The sequence below is a fragment of the Dermacentor albipictus genome, chromosome 1, assembly GCF_038994185.2.
Source record: "Dermacentor albipictus isolate Rhodes 1998 colony chromosome 1, USDA_Dalb.pri_finalv2, whole genome shotgun sequence".
Taxonomy (NCBI): Eukaryota; Metazoa; Arthropoda; class Arachnida; order Ixodida; family Ixodidae; genus Dermacentor; species Dermacentor albipictus.
In genome coordinates this window covers 272,249,915-272,266,690 of record NC_091821.1, presented here as the reverse complement: position 1 = coordinate 272,266,690, position 16,776 = coordinate 272,249,915, and the positions used below count along the sequence as shown (strand labels likewise).

The window sequence follows — 16,776 nt, the reverse complement described above, 5'->3', positions numbered from 1 at the left end:
GATTTGCGCGTTTGCGGCCGTCACTTTACACCGGAGGATTACTACCGCAATAGCGTTTCGCGAGTCTGGTATTTAGGTAAATGCAAGCGCCACGGGACAGGGCCTGGCCGTTTCATGGGATGAGCAGAAGCGCAAATGTGAATGGCCTGCATGGCGGTCTGTGCCACGTGGTGGCACAGAGCTCAACCAAACACAATAGCAGTAATGAAGTGTATTCTCCTTTGCTGCTGGCTTAAATTTTTCGCAGGAGTGTAATCATCAACACATTGTTTTTTATAAATGTTTCAAATGTTTTACACTTGGTTTGAGCAATATTAGCTCTTTCTTTGGCTGGTTAAGCTCTGCGCCAATGGGTGGCTGGACCGTGGAGACCGATCAGGCCGCTGACGTACGTCTATGCTAAAGTTCCTTCATCAGCTTGAGTTTATGCCTCCAGTCATCTGTCGAAACGGCCAGCTCGCCTGTGATTACCGGAATACCAGACACATTCGGCACTGCAACAGAATGCTCGCAACGCATGCTGCTTCGATAGGTCTCCCTTGGGGTCGACTGCCAAGCAGCTGGTGAAGAGTTCGGAGAGGCTTCGCGTGCTCGCTCCTAGAGAACCGGAAGTTGACGACACGATGTGCCATCGTGATGCAGAGCCAATGAAGGCGGAGCTTAGCCCCGATTACTTGGCGAACGAGTTGAGGAGAAAATGTATGACTATGGAGGAGGGTAACTAGTAATCATCTGTAGCTCTCTTAATATGAGACGCTTCACACAAATTGTGGTGTGAATGAATAACTTTAGCTGTACCCTACGCGTCTACAAAATTTGTCCGAACCATTTCAGGGGCCCTTTAAATAGGTAGTACTGAACAATGGACATTCTGGCACTGGCTACATGTCCATTGCTTAAAAGGATTATCTTGGTGGTGCATAAATGTTATAAGACTTTAGAACATTCTCTGCTAATATTAGTGTGTTCTTCTATGTTCGAAACAACATACTTTTTCAAGCACCAGCAAGACAGCCACAGTACGTGTGAAATAAATTTGTTCCCTGAAAATGAAATTTCATCCCACATAGCTCTTTTGGCAGTTCTGAAGCCTTTTTTGGCAGTTCTGATGCCATAGAGGGCTTGTTATTTCAAGTGGCTTTGTAGAAAACTGCAGGGAAAAGCAATTTCTGCACATACAGTCTAGGAAGCTTAATGTGTCTAAAGAGTGCAACCATGTGACTGGGAACTATATTGCAGGGCACTGAACACCCTGTGGCATTAAGGCATGCCTGTGTTGCAACCTATCTGCACAGACCTAGAGGGGATGGTTGGCATATTGGGAAGGTCAGGAATTTTTTGCAAGTTTCTGAACTTACGAAATGAAAATTGATTAAAATCTGCTTGTGCTTTCTTCATTATTCAACCAAGATTTATCTAAAAATATTGAAAAGTGTTGGAATGGTAAGCTTTTATATCTATCTTGTATTTGGATGAAGGAAAACTTAAAAAAATAACTAATGCAATTCGAGCGTTGAAACTTCTGCGAAAAATTGTTCACAAAGTGGGCTTTTGACTAAACCGAAACAATAATATTCCTGAGAAGGAAAAACAGTAGTGCAAAAGAAACCACGCCATGCCTCATAATCAGAAAGTGGTTTTGGCACGTTAACCCTTTGAGGGTCAATGCAAAATATACGTCAGCGCGAACGAACTCCAAAATGGTCGATGCCGTATATTTACGGCGCCGTGTGTATAATTAAAAAGCGCACCAATTTCCTAACGTTTTCTTTTCTGTCATGTACTGCCACTATTTGGGAATACAGGACATTTTTTTCACGCGCCTCCCTTTCTCGTTTTTCGTTGCATGGTTTGTTTGAGTGCTAGTACGCTCCCGCGCATCTATATAGTACCGCTTGCACATTGGCGCACGCGTGGGCGGGCGGGCGGTGGCTTGGCTTTTGTTCTGCGGGCTGTTTCGGCTTCTTGCGATTGCAAAACTAATGGCTATCTCGTTACTAATCGCTCAAAGGGCGACCATCTGTCTATCGGTCATTTAGTGCTCCCAGGGGCGCGCATAGGAAGGATGCCGCTGTGCATGCGTTTCCGTTGCTTTCTTTTTGGACACTCGCGAGAACTAATTGCCTCTGGTTGGCGATAAGAAGAAGATTACCGGAAGTTTGTCTCACGTTTTGCTTTTTTGACGGGCACACAGCCGCAGTTCTCTTGAGTGCGCTCACCTAAGCAGTTCGATTACACTATGGATGGACATATTAGTGTAAGAGCAGGAACATTTGTGCTGTGCAATATATTCTCGTGTGCGCATTTTCAAAGCCTTGAACTATAACAATGCATAAAATTTTCAATTCTTATGTTTATTTCCTTTTTTGTTGTTGTTATTCATGAATGAAAAGTACATATATTCCAACGCCAAATGTCTTTTTCTCACTTTACAGTCACCCTAGAAAAATTACGTTAATCTTTTTTCCGAAATAACTCCCTGAAAAAAATTGGAATCTGCAATAAAAAAAAAAATCGATCCTGGGCGGTCACATCTGGCGAAAAAACTTGACCACATAATTTCATTTTGAACCAAACCAAAGTATCTTCTTTAGGCACTACCCTCTGTAATCATTCAGTTGAAACTCATTGGCAAAGAGAATGTTCAGTTCATTTATAGGTGCTGCTTTAATAATGCGGGCTTGGTGTTGGTAACTTGATCAATACGTGTGGTGGTTGTAGGTGCCCTTTTTTTCTTATCTGCTCCCAACAAGAGATCCTACAGTTCTGTGCCCTTTTTGTTTTATTGTGCCTGACGCCACCAATGAATCATGTCATGTATTGTGTTTGGCAATGAAATTAATGTTTTTCTCATGTGGCCATGCCGTGATGGCAGCCACCAGCACACCATGGAAGGCTTGACTCTGGCATAGGCAGAGTTTGCACATGTTGTGCAACCTTGGTTTACATGGTGCATTTTATAGTTGATCCTTAATGTTCACAAGGAGCTCCCCGAAGAAATTAATGTGTTCATACAAAACCATAAAAATTATTTCAGGGTTCCTTTGTAGAACTACAGTGTCATCCATAGCTTAGGTTTTGCTTTGGGATTCACACCTTCATATCGGTCACATTGTTTGTACATAATTGTTTTCCGAGCTAAATATCATCACTCAGTACCTTAAAGGAGGGCTGGCTTTGTATTTCACCTCCTTGGTGCTCCGTTGCATTGTGTGATCAGTATTTTGGAGATTTCAGCAGCTGGAAGTTGTCTTTCTATGGATTGCTTGGAGTGTTGTAATAGGTCTTATCTTATTCTGTGTAATGCTAGACAACTTGCCAGGGGCTATCGCTGCTTTTAGTGGCTGCCAGCCTTTCTTTAGATAAGCAATGTCAAGAGTGGCACATGTGATAATGCTTCTAGACAGGCATAAAAGTTATCGTACAATGGCTCTTTGATTGCACTCTTTTATTTGCGCCCGTTTGTTAACCTCTGTAAGTACAGATGGAATGTCCATAAAAGCGATTTGTTGGACGCCGATAAGACAATCTAAGGAATGTCTTATCTAACAAGCAAAATCTGCTTTGTGTTTTCTGCCTTGGTATGATAAGTTGAGTTATCTACGTTAAAATCAACATTATCACTTTTTGAGCTGCTAAAATATTTATTAGTTTAGAGCAAGCAATTGGTCATAGTAAAATATTTGACAAAAAAGTGGGGCGAGCATATTTGCATTTATTAGTTTCATATTTCATCTCTTTTCAGTAATGATAACCTCTGTTAGAATGAAAAAGTTCTATACAAGGGATTTCAACTTTCTGTAAACATTGTTACAAATAAGATGAAATGTAGAGGCAATTGTTGATGTCACATTTATTTCATTAATGTTGTGAGTGGCATGTATGCATCCCCATGAAATATTTGTAAAGGGACACCTACATTTTCATTCAGGTACCTGTAGCGGCTCAACATGTATGACAGACAAAAAGTATTAACCCTTTGTTGACAAGTGTTGCCATCAGGCACCATACCAGAGAGTTTATTCCATGCCGAGTTTTTGTATTGAGTATGAAGTTTCTGGCTAAATGTCTATGGCTGCTACTGAATGACAGGCACCAAGCATCATCTCTTGTTTAGAGCAGAAACACAGGACGAGGAAGAAGTTTAGCATGCAACTTGCTTACTTTTGAAATCATGGTCAGAATAGAGACTGGTGCAAGATCTCCGGCTGCACTCGTGTGGCACATGTGATGTAAAGCAAATGAAATGTACACCTATAGGTCACATATGTGAACCAAACCTGTCTGCCCAAATTTCAAATGAAGCCATAGGTGGCTCAAGGTGAAGTCCACTTCCAGTTTTCTGCCTGGTGGTTTTCCCCTAATGCTGAAAAAACTTCCTCAAAATATTTTTTTAGAATATAACATTTTTTCGGGGGGATTCATATGTGCGGTCATTAAAAGGTTTTATGCAATTAGTGTTCTTTGGGAATTTCACTCACTTTGTGGTATGTTTGTCTGTCCCAGTGTTTGTCTGTAGCTAACCTCTTTCACTCCAACATGGGTCACTGGCAGAGACGTAGCCAGAGGGTGGAAGCCCCCTCCCCCCTCAAAGTTTCTGTGTTTGTATGTGGCCTGTTGAAAAAAATTTTTTTGCTATTCCACTGGTCACTGGGCATCAGTCCACGGTTTAATGGGTAGAGCATTCGGCTGCTGTGCTGAGGGAACCGGTTTTGAAACCAGGGCTGGGATAACGTAAAGCTACTACAATCAATTTTTTATTCCAAATCCGCGATTAACACTCCGTGACATGTCAAGATGAATCAGGCCTCACTGGATAGATTTACGTTATCCTGGCTTGGGCCACTGGGTATGTGCTGCTCTTCGTTGAACCTCTGTGGCACCAACCGGTGTCATTGGGTGTGTGCCACATTTCAGTGATAAAAGAAATCTGTTAAAATTTCTCCAATGCTGGGCAGTATCAAACCCAAGTCATATATATATATTCAAATAATCTTTTCTAAATATATATTCACACTTCTGCCACACATGGACTTCCTGATGGCATTGCTAGATGGTGCAGCGTGTCCAAAGAGAAACGCAGGAGAGGAACCTGGCTGTATACATGCGTCGTATATGATGTGTTTTTTGGTGACAGTGCTGTGTTTTGCGACATTACTTCAATGCTAATTTCATCGTGAGATGGGTTCTGCCAGAATTTCATTTCACAAGAGTATCAATGTTAAAAGTTGCTTAGTAGGACTTCACATGTCAAGTTCATGTCACTTCATCATGCACATTTGCTTGAAAATGAAAATTTGGTGCTTCCTATGGTGTTGGCTCATAGCTGTACAGCACATGAGGAAATGGCACGATGCTCCTACATTACCAAGTGTGCCATCTGTGACAGTGGGTTATTTAACTACAGTATATTCACATTGTAGAAGAAATTCATTAACTAAAATAGCCCCAGATAATCATAGGTTTTAACTCTGAAGTATTGTGTATGCCCTAAGCATAACGATCAGAAGGTGCAGCACAGTTTCTTTTGCTGGCATAGTCCTTGCAACAGGCAGAAACGACAACTGCATGAGAATTAAACATCTGATGGCAGTGAATGATACCACTGTTCCATTACTGTGACCTCAAGGTGGGCAGCATGACAGAGGGTCATGCCACACGTCTCGAGATTACACTGTACAAAGGCATTATGCATTGATGGGTGAAGCATGGTGGACATCGCTCCGTGTGGGCATGGCTGCGTAGGTTTCTGTGCAGTAGGAATAATGAAAAGAAAAGGAATGTTGTGAGGGTGTGGCAGCAGCAGTGCTTGACTACTGATAACTGGTTTCGTTCACACAAGGTGCATTCATTAACTTTTTGTAGGAAAGGACTTGTGTGGAGATGCCCTTTATTACCAAACACATTTCAGTCTGATGCAGAACCCCTTTAATAATATGCTGTATAAGCTGAAAAACATGACACCAAAACTGTGTTAGTTGGATGCCTTATTTTTATTTTCATACTGTCCTTTCACATCGTCATGAACAATTGGTTAGGTTGGAAGCACTTGTCTGTGAAATCGCAGGCCTGGCTGCAAGGTTTGTGCATGCTTTCTTTGCGTGATTTCTCACTCGCTGTAATATTTATTTGTCTTATGTGCAGAGAGAATTGCAAGATCCCAATGTGTGTGCCTTCATGGTGGAGCCAATCCAGGGCGAGGCTGGTGTAGTGGTGCCGTCAGCTGGCTATCTGCGGGGTGTGCGTGATCTTTGCACCAAACATCGAGTTCTCTGGATAGCAGACGAGATTCAGACTGGTCTGGGCCGCACGGGCAAGTGGGTAGCCACATTTAAACTTGCAGAACAGCCTTTCGGGGCTGTGTCGGCATTGCCTGGGAGCGCTTAGTAGGTCCTAGCCCTAACCAAGTAGCCCAATCCTTTGCATTACTATTAGGATTCTGAGGCAGTAGATCGGGAAATTATGTTGACACTTAGAGGAGGAAAGAAGTGATGTGCAGCATTTGATACGGATCGGCTGTAGCATGGGGCTGCCAGGGTAATGAGCAGTACCTATGATTGCTGTCAATTGTTAAGAATTTTTAAAGATTCCAGCATAATTTGTTCAGCCAGAGTTGTTACGGTCATTAATATGCATTCAGGGTTATTTTGGCAACCTTTTGAAAAGTCTGGTATCTGCTTTTGTGACTTATTCAAATGTGAGCACTGAGTGACTTTGAAGAAGTGCTAGAAATGGAGCTTTTAAAGCAATATGGGTGCATTGATTAGGTAGCAATAGTGAGGCAAAGTTTTATTTACAACTCCACCATTAGCATAACAGTACTCCTGTCATTAGAAACATATCATTCTGTTCTTTGAACAGGCAGCTTGGATATTTTGGAGGATGAAATTTGTAAGTTTAATCAATGCAGCCTTTAAATACTGCAGGTTGTGAATCAAGATGTTTTCCGCTTAGGTTTTGACAGACAAGTAATTTTTGTAATTTTATTTCTCAATTTTTGAAAATTTCGAATGGCATCTTGAGGTGGTTTCGTATTTTTGTGCCGGCTCACATATATAAAATCAATGTGGAGCTGTTAGCTTGAAAACTAATGTTTATTTGTTGCTTTGCTGTTAGTTCCCACAACCCACATCCTACCACTTTCTCATACTTTTCTGTTCGTTTTGTTCTTTTTATTTCATTGCTAGGATGCTATGTGTGGACCATGACAATGTACGGCCTGACATAGTGACCCTTGGCAAGGCCCTTTCGGGGGGTCTCTATCCAGTAAGTTGCACATTTTTCTATAGACCTTTCCATTGAGGGGAGGGAGCACCTCCTTTCTGGACACTTGCAAGCAAGTACAAAGTGCACATGCTGCTTCTGTAGTGCTATGGAGTTGGGGTTGACGTTGGTTCACAAGCCTGGGGGGGCATTATGGTGACACCCAGGGAAAAGGTATATATTAGAATACTAGTAATCTAGTCCACATATTATAGAACTGAAGTTTTATTGAAAGCCACCTTTACAGGGGCAATGGTGCCCCCTCCCCCACCCCTTTCTTTTTTTCTTCTTGAAGAGGAACAAAAAAGTAGACACTTTAAGTTTATCACTCCAAAATGTATGCCATGTGCAGCATGGAATTGTCAGAATTGCAGACACATCAGCCATACCATTGGGGATTAATCTGTAGGGGAATATCAGCTCTTGGCTGGTACCAAGCTTCATTGCTGTAGTAGCCTGGAAAGCATAATATGTGTCTTTAAAACGAACACTACCCTTCAGGTCTTCACACAAAATCTCAGTTGTGATCAGTGCTAGAATGCAAATGAGGTGTTCTCTAAAAGTTTGGTTGACCATGTACATAACTAAATACAGTTGAAACTTGTTATAATGAAGACACATTCAACACATAATTATCTTTATTATATTCAGTATTCATTGTAAGTGTACACCCTGATTCTATGAACTAAAAGAATGAATAAATTGCTCTATTGGGTCTTTGCAAAAGAAAGGTCCAACAGGCCAGCAAAGTGGCTCTTGTCAATTTTTGATGGCCTATTGACAGCTTGCCATGTTGATACATGGCATGTAAACAGCAGTAAATGACAAATGTGATCTGCATCATCATAAATAAGCAATTCTGCAATCTGGGTGATCACACAGGATTAGCACTTTGGCTTGCTGGCTGCAGGCCCATTGATCATAATACACATGCGCTTCCAGAATGAGCCTAATCGAGTTGCTCTTTCTGAGTATTAACATTTTGACTACGAGAATACATATTCTGACATGTGACTGAGTAAATATTCAATTCATTGTAACCAATATAGGCCTCAAATGTGTTCGACTTTGTTATCATAGAATATTTATTTAAATAATGCCTGCTAACCATATATTGGATTTACTTCAATACAGTGAAATCTTGTAAACCGTAGTTGGCCGGAGCTTGGGAAAAAGTATGTACTAAACGGTAGTACTGCTTAACCGAAATAGCATGAGGTCACCCACTTACCTGTCAAAAATGGAACTCAGAGAGAGTGCGATGAAAGGGGAGAAAGACATGCCGTATTTATTCACTTCGCGCGACAAGAATCTTATTTTCGTTTGATGTCGCGGCGGCCTAGCAGCGACGACAGCAGCCTCAAACTTACTGAAGCTGCGTGCCAGCTTTTCAGCCAGCCCCCTCTTCTCGGCAAACACTCGCATGGCAGATTCCTCTTAGGCGCTGCATGTTCTCCGTGCACACAGGCGGTAGCGCCGCAGAAGTCGAGGGTGAAATCGCGGGTGAAGCTGCTTCTACGTCAAAACAAGCAGCCTCAGCCACTGTCGGGCCTGAATCGCCCGTGCTGTCGCTTTCCGTGTCGTCCTCATCACTGTTGCTAGTCGACACATCGACAACAACAGAGGCAACGATGGCGAAAAGTCGAACCTCGTAGCTGACATCTTTTTGCGGTCGCAGCAACGCTGCCGAACAGCTTTTTCACATTACAAATGCCACACAATGTAGTCGACAGTAGATCCCTGTCACGTGCCAGCGCCGACTTCTTCGTGTCACGTTCGATAGCACGAACAATGTCTAATTTTTCTTCTATGGTGAGCATCCGGCGTGTTTTTTTATCCGAGCTTCGGCATGACACAATTCCTTGTTTGCATGATGCCACAATGCTCTCTGGCACGGCGCCGAAGTGATGTTGATGTTGATGTGGCTTCACGCGCAAATGCACAGGGCGCTTGGAAGCCGTTGTGCTGATCTCTGAGGCTTGTTGTTTTGCCGGGTCGCCCGATGGAGACGACGCACCGCCGTGTTTGCGCGACGAAAAGTGGAAACACTGCGTGTTAACCGATACGTACACAATAAGCTGGTACGGTTTATGTAGATACAAAACACATTATGTTCAATGGCCACTGAGTCAGAGATATGACTTTACTACATTTGACATGAAACTACTGTTCAAGCGGGTACGGTTAAATGAGGTTTTACTGTATATCTGTGTTCATTATATCGAGGTGTGACTGTGTTATTTTTTCATTAAAGTAATTTTTCATTTTACTTTTGATTTAACGAAGCATTTGAACATTGCTGTCACTTTGGAAGACTCTATGGGAAGGACCTATATTTACCCCATTTAGTCACATAATGAACAAACTTTTTCTCTCGAAAAACCGACGTAAAGGTGGGCGGTGTGTTTAATATGCCGGGTAAATTTTATGGGAACTTTTTCAAAAGAGCAAAATTAAACAGTAAGATGGTAGTGACTAAGCAGGTGCATTAGATACTGTATTTACTTGAACCGAGTAGGCCGGCCCCGATTCTAAGCCGACCCCCGAATGTCCGAAGCCAGAAAAAAAAAAAAAAAACTTAGCCCCAATGTAAGCCGAACAAAAAAGTGAGGACAGCATTCACAAAATGAAAACCGTATTTATTTAATATGATCATGCCAACCTCATTCTCCGTCATCATCACTGCTTCCCTCGTACGCTTGCAGACGTGAGCAAGCTCGCATACATTCGTTCACGCATGCACAGACAGTGCGGCATGGCTCGTACGCGTTGAAACGCGGCGCAATCTCGGTAAACAGCTCTTCTCTGTTATCACGTGCTTATCTTCCTTATCGATGTCATCTCCTCATTGCGGCACATGTCTCCCGTTGCCCCCTCCAATGACGGACGTTTTTCTCATCGATGCCGAAGTCCCGCCCGGCTTGAACGTTTGACAATGCCTGTGCGGCTACCACAACGTTTTGTTTGTGGCATTGCCTGTTTGGTGCCATTACGATAGCGCCACGCCACCCGCCGATACATAGCCACCATACCGATGCAACACAGGCCAAATGATGTAGCTCGTGCACTTTGGTGGGCCACTGGCGTGGTTAGTAGCGGCTGCGATACTGACTTTTCTAGACAGTGCTACCTATGTACCATATTCATCATTTTCAATTGCAAACTGGCACGTTTTTTGAAATCCTCAAATCTAAGCTGACCCTATAGTTTGTTATATGATTATTTGAAAAAAACAATCGGCCTAGATTCGAATAAATACGGTAACTTATCTTTGCAGTAAATACATATACATGCCCACTATTTTCAAACAGTGACAACTTTCCTGTCTTTGGCTCCTGAACGGCGCTACGCGTCGAATTCATAGCAAGCAGCTTCTCTTGGTGCTTCTGCCAGTAATGCATGTGAACTTCATTGAAACTGCAATGCTTTACGAATACCCAACAGCCTTTGACTCCATGCTCCACTGCATACTCTATGTCCTTTGACTTAACCTTTTCAGATGCTATGTACACAGTCGTGTACATTGTGAACGCTCACCTTTTCCTCTGAGCGTGATATAGGTGCGGCCAATTTCGTGGTTCCAGCCGAATTCTCTTCTCTTCGTCTTTCAACTGTGGCATGTACTGCACCAACTAACGAATGTGGATAAAATGAATGTGCGAAATATCCATCATGGCAGCATGTCGTTTGGTGGCGCCAGATAAGCTATCTTTCTTATTTCTTTCTGCATTTCTGGCATTGTCTATGGCTTTCAAAATATTGCCTGCTCATATAACAATCATGAGAGTGCCTCAAGATCAAATTACAACACCTGCACGTACTGGGTGTCCTCTCTGTGCTGGAATTTTTATATGGTCACAGACATCTCCAAAGAATTACGATGGACATGTTTGGAACGCTCCGTGCGAAGCAGCACATAGCACAGCTCGAGCTGATGAACTGCTTGTATATCTCTACAGTGCTTGTTGCACTGCCTTTGTCCTTGTTTTATGAAAAGAAACCTGAGGAATTCATCGAAAAACGTCTCGGACGTCAACTCAAGGGACAATGTGGAGGATGATGTTGCTGGAGTTGAGTTCATGAATTCTGCTTGCATTGAAGACGCAGATGAAGAAAATATGCGAGACATAGAATGCACAGCTATCTCTGGTGTTGTGGAAAATTGTGAAAGGAACTTTTAATGAACAAGATTGCCTTCACTCTCTCCCCCCTCTCCTCCTCAACACCTATGCTGCTCTCGGTGGACAAAGCCTTTTGAATGCAAATAGCACCCCAGCATCAAACATGTTTTGAGGTACATGCCCAAGTTCATGCTCAAAGTTAATTTTTTAAGCATCGTATACCTACAGCATTAAAACAAAACATGTGAACATGAATTCTGTAGAAGGGAAGAAGAGGAGGCCACGGCCAGAGGTCATGACCCTGCCAGAAGCACAGCGAGCTTAGAGCTGTCCATGGTGTAAGAAGTAGGTGAGCAGGCGCCGATGCAAGGTGCACTGCAATCCTGCTTCTAGAGAGGGCCGACAGATGGCGCAAGAAACTGATGCCCTTTTGTCTTTGCCCACGGTGTAAGAAATAGCTTAGGTGACTGAGCGGCGCAGGCTGTGTGCAAAGCGAAGGGGAAGGCTTGAGGTTCTCCTTTCTCCGTGTATCGAAAGAGTGCGTTAAAAACTTGTGCCCGGTAGGGTGCTTCAATGTCCTATTCGCTCGCTGCTCCGTACAGAATAGAGACAACCACAGTGACTGCTACGGTGTCGGGCTCGCGAATGCCACATAAACATGAGCGCCGGCAACGGGTCCCTACGGTGTCTGCCACAGTGTAGCGTCCACCAAGGGCGTCTACTAAGGCATCTGCCATTCGCATGCCCAATGCTGTAGTAGACGCCGTACATAGTGGCAGGCAAGGAGGACATTGAGGCACCCTAGCGGCCTCAAGTTTCTAGCGCCCTCTCCCAACACGCAGAGAAAAAAAAACTCCAAGCCTTTCCGTTCGCTTTGCACCCAGCCCACACCGCTCAATCACCTAAGCTATTTCTTACACCGTGGAGCTGTCTAATCGTAAGTTAGAGGGTTGGAGAAGCCAATCGAGGATGTGGCACTCTGCCTGACAAAAGACCGCAACTGATTTTACAGTTTCCACGCTTGAGACACATTGTGCAATGTTATGACCACCGTGAGGGTTTGTACCAGGGATTTTAAACATTAAATTAATTACGAGTACAAGTACATTAAATTCGGATTTCGCAAGACTGAAAAAAAAATGTCCAAATTAATTTAATGTCGAATTATCAAGGGTGTCAAGAAAACAAACGAATGCTTAATACTTCAACATGCTTTTATTTACTGTTACTGAATGAATTGGCAGATCCTGTTTTTATTTTGTACAAAAGCCACGCAGAAGCGGCAATTCTCGTTATCTCGTTCAGCGCTCTGATTAGCACTCTCAGCTGCAAAGGGCTTGCGACTTCCTTCACAACGCAGCCGCAGCATGTCTTCATCTGAGACATGCTTTTCACTGCCATGCACACATCCCGATTATTTTATTTTGCCCATGAGCTGGTCGCTAAAGGATCATTCATCGCAATGTAGCCGGTGCTCTTCATTCTCAACAGCTTTGAAATGAATCAAAATGGATCAAAATGGACCACTGTTTGCCACAACCACTACAGACGACCCGCCGCGGTTGCTCAGTGGCTATGGTGTTAGGCTGCTGAGCACGAGGTCGCGAGATCGAATCCCGGCCACGGCGGCCGCATTTCGATGGGGGCGAAATGCGAAAACACTCGTGTACTTAGATTTAGGTGCACGTTAAAGAACCCCAGGTGGTCGAAATTTCCGGAGTCCCCCACTACGGCGTGCCTCATAATCAGAAAGTGGTTTTGGCACGTAAAACCCCATATATTATTATTAACTACTACAGACGAAACTGCGGCCGCTGTCAATGTGATCATAGATGATGACCTTGCACTTTCTGAAGGCACGTGGCTGAAGCATGCACCTTGCCAAAACAAAACTCTTGTTTGCTGCAACAACTGAAGATGAAAGCACGGTTGCTATCGGCACGACCATAGATGGCAAATATGCAGTTTAGAAGGCGCGGGCATGACGCACGCATAGCGTCAAAATAAAACTACTGTTTGCCGCAACCGCTGTGGATGAAACCATGGTGGTTATTGACATGATCGTGGATCGGGACTAGACAGTTATGAAGGCATGCGGCCAATGCGGTGTCATGCGTGGTGGTAAACGCAAGAATAAAGGCTTTAAAGGCACAATTAACAGTGGTGGGACTGCTGCTACATTGCGCCATAACTGCTAAAAAGTGCAATATCTGCTACATGCTGCTACAAAAGCCAGATATTTGGCAAAAATTGTGCCATGTCTGCTTCGAAAGGGCTTCTGAGTGTTCTATAAAGGTCGGGTGGTAGCGATTGTGAAAATGAAACAGCAGCTTACGGCAGCGTGTCATTATATCCTGTTACAAATTGTCATCCACTATGTTTGCTGGGCCTAGGTTGGCAAAACAAAGCAACAAAGGTGGCTTTGTTTGTTTGTCTAAAAAAAAAAAAATGGTTACAGTGACGTTTCACTTTGTGAATGTGGGTTACGTGCAAGTGTATGGATATCGCAAACATGCACAGTGAGCACCACAGCATTGAAGCACGAGTGGAATGGGCGTGAACGTGGTTTGGAATGTGGGGGCAAACTGCAAAGGATCCGACTCTCTCTCTCTCTCTCTCTCTCTCTCTCTCTATATATATATATATATATATATATATATATATATATATATATATATATATATATATATATATATATATATATATATATATATAAAATAGTGCAAGCTACTCTTACAATAAGTGAACGAGCCTGGAAATGTATTGGTGACAAACATAGACCTATTTATCAATCACATGGTGAACCATGGGGCCCCAAAAAATTAGAATTTGCATTTGTTTCTTGCAACTATATATTATTCCGAGATGATAGAGCTTATTAATTGGGTAGTAGAGTTAGTTATTTGACTAGTAGAGGTAGTAGAGTAAGTTATTTGAAATTCCTTTCGAGAGTGGTGCTATTGAACACGCAATGCGTGGGGACATGTACTCACTTTACATTTTTCTCGTATTTTGCACCACAAATCGGAAGTGTGCGAAGAGCAAAGAAAAATGAAGCAGGCTGGAAACTATTGAATACGTTGTTTTCAAATGTGATGAACAATTTGGCATTTAAACACCATTGACTAAATATTATTAAACTGGCTCAATAATTTCTACTGATTAGCTAATAAACAGAAAAATGCTCCACATTATGGAGGACTTCCGCTAACAGAACGCCATTGGGACTGTACTTGCATCTAGTAGCCTGTTTTTTGATAGCTTGGGACATGTCAGCTGTGACACCCTGCATAGCTATCTGTCATTTTGGCCTTGAAATGAAAGAGGTGCTAAATGCAACATGTCAGGGCAACGTTCATAGTTTCCTATAATATACATAGAGGGAAATCTGGTGCCCACTGTTTGAGTGAATTTTTAAGAACAGACACCATGGAAATGCTGGGATACAAATGGTTCAGCTTGTATTGAACATTACTTGATCTAAAACATGACCATGGCTGTGCAAATAAAGTTTAGTTAGAATTAAATCTTCCCAAAAAATCTTGCTTCTCCCTTAATGCGTCCTGCATTAATGTTTACTCACATATGGCATAACGAGTAATCGGAAACAAAATGGAAACGTTATGATTGAAACCGACATACGAGGGTGCGCAATTTCTAGTTTTCTTTCCCCCAAAATTAACAAACTGCCTATAATGTTCACATTCAGTACAAACGTACACCCCTTATGTTTTAACAAAAATTTTCTTGCATAAGAATAGAGAAAATCTGCACTTTAAGTGCTGCTAATCCATTGGAGCAGCTGGAACGCTGTTTACCGGGTACATCTACAAGGTAGCCGGGCTCTCTGAGAAAGGTGTCAGTCTGAAGAACTTTCCTACATTCGTATGCACACAGAATCTCTGCAGTGTCGAGATTGTGGATTTGTCTTGTCTTTGCTACCTTTACAAGTCTTCATGTGGTTGCTAGAATTTTAAGCCCTTGGTATTTTTTGTTTGCTTTGCTGGTTTTCTTTCTGATGCTTTGGTTTTGTATTCTTGACTTAATGATATTATTTGTTCTCAGTTGTTGTTCATAATTATTTGACTTGTTTCCGGCAACCCGCCTCGTTTACTAATTGAACCTTTAGAGTAAAAAAAAAAATAAAAAATAAAACACATGTGCAGAAATCATGCCTTGTTTATGCCAGGGCAGAATTTGGGAACTTGTGAACATTTGCTGTGTCATTGACTGCTTGAAGGTGGCAATTGCCCTGATCGACCAAGTGACTGCATCTTCCAGGTCTCTGCTGCCTTGGCGGATGATGAGGTGATGCTGGTAATAAAGCCTGGCGAGCATGGATCCACATATGGCGGCAACCCTCTTGGGGCAAGGGTTGCTGTTGCAGCACTTGAGGTATGTGCATGTAGGTTCCCACCACTGCTAGAGGTCAAAAGAAAAGGTGTGTTGAAGGCCAGAGCATAAACTGTGTATGTGACTGCTTAGTCGGTTGTAGCCCTAATGCTAGCCCAATCCTTCACAATGCTATTAAGATTCTAATGCAAGGGAAGTGAAATTTCTGTTGACACTTAGAGGAAATGAAAGTGTGTAATACCCGTGTCACACGGGCGTTTGGAAGGCCTTCCAACCGATAGTCAGTTGACTCAAAGGTCAAGTTCGAGCTGCTACACGGGCGGTTTCGACGGCCGCCGAGTCAATAGTCTATCGAGTCAACGGAGCACCTTACAACTCCATCGAAATCTCGATGGCCTTTGAGCAACGGAAACGGAAACAGCGCGAACATGCCCTCTCGTTCACAGTGTGCTCCAACTCACGGTTAGAAAGAACAAATCAAACCAAAATGCTCTAAAAATACTATATATGAGTGTTATCAATTACTCAATAAAGTATTTTTGCCACTTGATATGCGCGAAGTACGCACACCCTCGACAACAGCGACGTGCAGCGACGCAAACGTTGCCGCAGTTTCGCTACTCAACAACTTAAAAACTAAACATATATGTTAGGCAATGTATAAACAATTGTTTTAATGTATAAACAAACATAAAAGAAATTATAGTGCTTTTAGGTGGTTTTAATGTTGTTTAACTTTTTATGACATGAAAACGAAAATAAAGATACGCAACGCCACACAATTTGGCGAGAAACGCCGGAACCACTCAACGGCCTTTCAAAAGTGCCGTGTAGCAGCGCGACAACTCCTTTGAGTCGATAGAGTTCTGGCGTTTCGAAGGCCGTCGACTGGAAGGCCTTCCAAATGTGCCCGTGTGACACGGGTATAAAACATTGGATATGGATTTGCTCTAGCAAAAAGTGGCCAATTGTCATCAGTAGCATCTGCAATTGCTCTTTGTTATCGAGTGCAATTCCTTAGCATTCCAAGGGCAAATTA

At 42.8% G+C, this 16,776-nt stretch overlaps 1 protein-coding gene across 1 annotated transcript in view; it reads left to right on the top strand.

Moving 5' to 3' along the window:
- Window positions 1-16,776, top strand: part of Oat (Ornithine aminotransferase precursor) — a 68,053-nt gene that overhangs the window by 34,458 nt on the left and 16,819 nt on the right. Inside the window, exons 5-7 of the mRNA XM_065449789.1 lie at window positions 6,145-6,317; window positions 7,188-7,266; window positions 15,666-15,779. Coding sequence (XP_065305861.1) covers window positions 6,145-6,317; window positions 7,188-7,266; window positions 15,666-15,779 — 366 coding nt within the window. The remainder of the gene's footprint in view (window positions 1-6,144; window positions 6,318-7,187; window positions 7,267-15,665; window positions 15,780-16,776) is intronic.